This window comes from Octodon degus, unplaced genomic scaffold (genome assembly GCF_000260255.1).
Source record: "Octodon degus isolate 3935 unplaced genomic scaffold, OctDeg1.0 scaffold00256, whole genome shotgun sequence".
Taxonomy (NCBI): Eukaryota; Metazoa; Chordata; class Mammalia; order Rodentia; family Octodontidae; genus Octodon; species Octodon degus.
The window spans coordinates 1,882,480-1,888,845 of record NW_004524832.1 but is presented as its reverse complement, the minus strand read 5'-3'; the positions used below and the strand labels follow the sequence as shown (position 1 = coordinate 1,888,845).

The 6,366-nt window shown below is 38.4% G+C and overlaps 1 protein-coding gene across 1 annotated transcript in view; it reads right to left on the bottom strand.

Annotated features, from left to right (window-relative positions):
- The window catches only part of Il21 (interleukin 21), an 8,340-nt gene extending 2,233 nt beyond the window's left edge, over positions 1–6,107 (bottom strand). Inside the window, exons 1-3 of the mRNA XM_004646154.1 lie at positions 5,940–6,107; positions 5,797–5,832; positions 128–283 (exon numbers count right to left, since the gene is read on the bottom strand). Of these exons, the coding sequence (XP_004646211.1) occupies positions 128–283; positions 5,797–5,832; positions 5,940–6,107 (360 nt within the window). The remainder of the gene's footprint in view (positions 1–127; positions 284–5,796; positions 5,833–5,939) is intronic.
- Between the last annotated feature and the right edge of the window lie 259 nt (positions 6,108–6,366).

The following is a 6,366-nucleotide window of genomic DNA, read 5'->3' as shown; positions in this document are numbered from 1 at the left end:
AGAGAGACAGAGAGACAGAGAGACAGAGACAGAGACAGACAGAGAACTGTTACAATATGTTATATTATAATAGCTACGTTACACTATAGTTAATGCAAATAAAATACGTGACGAATGACAATCTTACTCGTCTGTGTTTCTTTCTTTTCTCTGTGTTTGAGAGAGGTAGTTTCCTCTTCAGCTGTTTAATTAACAAGTTGATAGTCTTCTCATTGCCTCCTGTCTTTGCTGACTTGAGTTGAGCCTCCTGAAAACATGCAAAAGCTGAGCGCTCACAGTGCTCCTGAAAGAGAAAGAAGTTGTGTACCTGTTATCAAAAGTTATTCAGAAAGTTAAATGACCTTCCCAATTGCTGCCTATCTCTATTAAGTGTCTTGGATCACATTTATTTCAACAGAAGAGTGAGGTTTGCTTTCACCTCCATTTGATCTTTGGTCAAAAGAAATGGACAGGCCAGGGACGTAGCTCAGTGGAACAGCGCCTGCCTGGCAGGCACGAGATCCTGAGTTCCATTCCCAGAACCACAGAAACAAACAAACAAACAAAGAAGAAATAAGTGGAGGTGCCTCTATGAAAATTTGCCCTGGTGTTATGTTGAGCTGTAGGGGACACAGGTCAACAATTTCTGACATTGCCAGTCAAGCGGAAGACCCAATACTATTACGGGCTACTGAACTCTTAGAATATTTTGCTGAGTTTACACACCTATAATATTCAAATAACGGAACTTAACCCAAAAAAGGGGATACAGATGAATGTCCATTTTGTATCTGTGTATTCAAAGTGGTTAGGATAGATATATAGTTACATTCTCTTAATGAATAGAGTGATTTGTTCTAATGGTATTTGTAAATAGGATATCATGTCTGCATCTTGTACAGCAATTAACCACTAGGAAGAATGTATGTAATGTGTTAATTATTGAAACTGTCCTACCAATTTGATTTGAAACTGTCTCATTGCTATTTGTTTCTCAATAAAATTATGGGAAAAAATAAAATTAAATTTTAAAAAAAAGAAAATTTGCCCTCATCTCAGGGACGAGGGACATTTGTTTTTCTCACTTCAGAGGTGAGGGAAGGGAGTGTTAATTTTCACAGTGCTTCACTCTTAATCTTCTATGGAGAGCCGTTTTGATGTCTGAGACCTTTGTGTTTTGTAAGGGAGAGCTGGTTTGATTCAAGAACATAGTCACTTGGGATAGCGCTTGCCTGGCAGCTGCAAGGTACTAAATTTGATTCCCAGTCCCCTGCCCCGAAAAGGAACACAGTCACTTTATCTATTCATCTGGTGATGGTCATCTAGGCTGTTTCCATAGGTTAGCTACTGTGAGTTGCAGTGCTACAAATATGGCTGTGCAAGAATCACCACAGTACCAGGACTTCAACTCTTTCAGGGAAAATATCCAGGAGCGGTAATACTGGGTCCAATGGAATTTCTATGTTTCATTCTTTGCGGGGTATAAATTAAACAATAAAGAAGGATGAATTAAAGTGGGAACGTGAATGAATTAAATAATGTTAAATAAATTAATGTTAAATGTTAAATAAATTAAATAATTAAATGTTAAATGACCATAAAGTTGAATATTACATGGATTACCTTATTTGAGAAATCATATATATATATATATATATATATATATATATGAGTAATATATATATGAGTAATATATATATATATATATATATATATATATATATATATATATATCCAGTGAGATAGCTCAGTGAACTAAGTGTGTGCTTTGGCAAGCACAGAGACCAGGGTTTGATCCCTAGTCTGGCATGCCACACCAGCCCCACCCCTGGGGCACTCTGAGCCGGCTAATGAGTTTGGGCGTGGTGGCATATGCCTATAATTCCAACACTGGGGAAGCTGAAAACAGAAGGATCACTAAGTGAGACTCTGTACTAAATACATAAATAAAAAAACAAATGTAATTATTATGTTTCACGAACATACCAGTAAAACAAAAATTTTTAAAAGAACACAGTTACTGAATGATGAGATCACTGAACTTACACTGTAAGTGGTTATAGCTTTGGGTAAGTTAGGGTCTGACTAAATTTTCTTTAATTTGCAATTTCTGTCTGTATGAACATAGATGTGTCTATCCGTGATGTATTTTAAGCAACAAGGTATTCTATACAGCACTTCACATAGTGTCTTTTTGCCAGGAAATATGCAATGTCTATTTGTGGAGTCAACAGAAGAGATAAGGGAGTTACAGCCCCTCACTGGGGAGAGGAAGTGGGCACCTGTCTCTGATGGCATACTCGAAGATTCCACACACCATAGGCCATGAGTGAGTTTTCTAAAATTATATTCATGTTTTCTGCATGAAAAAAGCAAGTAGGACTCTGTATGAATCAAGCTGTCAAGGAATAGACTTTGAGCCTTGCTTTGACCAGTGGGAGGGAAGGCTTTTCCCTAGAAAGTAAGAATAGCATCTCAGAGAATGGAGGAGAGTCTAAATGACCAGTGACCAGTAAGTTAGCCAAGGCTCTCAGCAACTGAACTGAAGAGGAGGTGGAATTTATTGGAAAAGCACAATTTCTACCTACTTATTGAAGACATTTTAATGCTGATCTAAGAGCTTGTATCTGGGTTACTTATACTCGTTCTTTTTTTTCTTTCAGTTAATGTGCATGTGATGCTCTTTCTCCCTGGAACTGCTACGTCTTCACTTCACTAGCATGCACGGAAGCCACTAGGTTATGGCCCAAAACCCTCCGTCCCTCCCAGTCCTTGCAACGGCAGTCATACACATAACAGTGTTGCCTGAATCTTCTCATAGCAATCAGCTGAAAATAGCATCTAGCCTGTTTTGCATTTTCCAACCCATATGATAACCCAATGTGAATGTTGATTAATAACACATCTTTAAGACCCAAACCCATCAGATTCACTTTGCATATACAGCCACAAGCCGAGAGCCAGTTGGTCTGGTTTTCCTTCTATCAAGGCAGCTTCCTTTCATAAGGGCAAGGTACTGCCTTTCCATGTTTGCCAAATTGCTTATTTAATAGAAACTATTTATAAATGTTAATTTTAGCACTTTTTTTTCCTTGAAAACCACATGTTCATGTTTGTTAAAGTTTTTTTCTTTTCTCTTCTTTTTCACCACAACCGGCTTAACTTACTGGAAAAAAATAATATTCATATTTAAAGAGGTAAATTTTCCAGCTGAAACTGAAAACACTAACTGCTTCATCCGTGATGATCTGAGAAACCAGCATTTCTCACAGAGGCCCATTATGCTGAGTTAACATTTTCATTTGTGCGTTGAAAGAAAATTAGGTTCCAAAGAAGCAGAGGAGTCACATGGAACAAACTCCTGTGAGGCAAAATTGCCAGCGATAGTCAAGACTAGTGGCCAAAACTTTTACACTGGAGAAGGCCTTTCCAAGAGCCCCTAAGACTAGAAGAGGAAGTTAGTTTCTGGTGCTGCCCTCCCACATTCGCATGAATAAAAGGTTGTTTGCTTTACCCTTGTAAACTGCAGAGACACCCCTAGCATTGTGTGGTACAGAGCAGGTAACTGAGAGGTTTGGGCTCGATGCACATCAAAGGCAGCCTCAGAAAGAAAAAGCAATGATGGAGCTGTCCCTGCTAACTTCCTGAAGGACATGTGGAGGACAGTAGCCTCAGGAACCAGTGCTCAGAAGTTTGCAATGGCCCAAGTCCCTCTGTGTGCCGAGAGCTTTCCTTCACTCTGCCTTAGTGACAGCAAACTATTGATATATTGAACTAGACTTGTTTTTTGCTGTCAGATCTGTGTTATGCACACTAGAACATCTAGCAGCATCCCTGTCCCACTACCAGATGCCAGTAGCACCCTCACCTCCATCCCCAACTGGGCCAGCCAAAAATTTCTCCAGCCTTGTTCTTTGGTGTGCAAATTCACCACCACTTGAGAGCCATTAATTATAGGGTTAGAAGAAAGAGGAGGAGAGAGGAAGCGGGAGAGGGAGAAGGAGAGAGAGGAGAGGGAAAAAGAAGTGAGGGAAGAGAGAGAGAGACAGAAACAGACAGAGACAGAGATAGACAGAGACAGAGACAGAGACAGAGACAGACAGAGACAGAGACAGAGAGGCCAGTTAGGAATCTTAGATAATCACTATATAAATGCACCATTTAAATGGTTTTATTTTTCATTAACTTTTAAAGTCTTTTACAGATCCTGTTTTGATTCTTGCTCTAATTACCTTGATATAATACCAATGCAGCCTTGCCTGTTTTCTTCCTGAGTGTGCCTGTCTATGTACTTAAAGATCTCAGTTACAGAACTGCTCACTTGTACCATACACGGTACTGCTTGATCAGTTACCAAACAGGTTCAGTATCTCTGGGACCAAGCCCTCTCATGATGATGTAAGATAAAAAATGTCTTCCAGTGAGGGATTGCCAGAAGATGGAAATGTGTAGAAAGGTAGGGGTATGGAAAAGCAGGCTAGGTGTGATCTATGCACAATGTTTGCATTTGTAGAAACATTGCAGTGAATCTCATTAATTTATATGATTAACATGTTGGTAATAATAACAAGTATTAAAAGTTGCTATCGGAAAATTTAAACTTAAAAAAACTGTTCATTAATAAAGCATATGAGGAAAGTACTGTACCTATGGGTCCAAATTAAATTAGAAGATGGGATATTTTCTATTTCTTATTTTGTCAGTTGTAGTCTGCAGGTAGGAAACTCTGCAACTACTGCAGATAAAGTTGGTTCATTAGATCTAGAAAATGTGTGTTTTGACAGATGCACAAATTAAGAAATATTCTCACTTATTAGAGAAGGCTTTCCAATAAGTTGAATGTGCTACTTTCATTTTAAATGCTGCTTATTAGAAAAGAATCTAGTAAACATGAGAGTGGTTAGGTTTAGAGCTAGAGAGTGAATTTTAGAAAAAGCAATAGTTGTGACTCATTCACTTTCTAAACTTTTACACAGTCATTTACCATAATTGTTTTCTTTGCAATGTATCTGTGTAACTCTCCCCCCTTTGTAGTGTCTTAATTACTGGTAACACTTTCAAAGTTATCCTAATTTATGCAATTAAAGGTCTATGACAATGAAAACATTTCCCCAAATGCATTTATCCTCTCAGAGTCCAAACCAGCAGACCAGATTGAAGCTACTGGGGCAAAAGATCAGCAGACACTGCTCTTGAACTACATGGCTGAACTTTTTTCCCTGGAACTTGAATTTAAATGGCTCCAGACATGGAACAAGTTATTGAAAATGGTCCTTTCAAAAGACCTCACCGAAGGCCAAAGACAAGACTTACTGAGGACAAGGTACATGAGAATTATACTCTAAAAGAAGGCTTTAATTTCTATTTCAAATCATTTCTCCACACTATTTCTTGTTTAGCTCTGCTTCTGATGGTATGTATCTATATTTCTTAAATAAGCTTGCAAAGAAGGCCCAAGCACTTTCCTGACCTACTGGCTCTTAAAATATAGCTAGCTTTTCATTGCACCAAGCTAACCATAGTGTAGACTTCTGTTCTAGTTTTGCTATTCTGTCTTAACAGTGTTACCTACGAGAAGTCTTAAAGATACTTGAAGGTATACATATATTTTATAAGGAATATAATATAGCATTTGATGGGCTAGTTTTTGGTAAATCTATGAACATTTCACCAAAATAGAAATAAATATTTTACTAATTATTAAACTCCAAATTTATGGAAATTAAGTACAGTATATCCCAAAATAATCATTCTAATGTCTGAGTAGATTTTAAAACGCATCAATATACTCTCAGAAATCAGTTCAGGAGGTCTTACCTTTACATCTTCTGGAGCTGGCAAAAATGCAGGATCCTAAAGCAGAAGAAAAGTGGTTCTGAGTTATTATTTTCTAAGTCAAAAGTCTCTTTTTATATTAGTTGAAAACTACTTAAGTCTTGTTATAACAAGTATGCTCTTACCAAGTCATTCACATAATTTTTCAGCTGATCAACAATGTCTACAAGTTGCCTCATCCTAACCATGAAGCGGTCTTGTCCCTGGGAACTTGATTTATGGGCCACTGCCCCCAAGAAGATGACCATCAGACAGATAGCTATCCTTTCCATTTTGCCAGGACTGGGTCTCATGAGTACCAGGGGCAGAGCCAGACCTTGGTCTCCTTTGCGCTTCAGTTTGACAGTGAGCAGGTTGTCAGCAAAGCTACCTATTTATTCATCCTTCGAGGAGAGGCAAAGCCCTCCCATTGCAGCCTGGAAATCTTTGTAGAATGGATGAAATGTGAGTAACTCTTTTTTCTTTTCCACTGGCTAGGTATACGTGTGCATGTGCTAATGCGTGGGGGCAGGGATGGATGCAGTCAACGAAATGTGCCCAATCTGCAGCTTA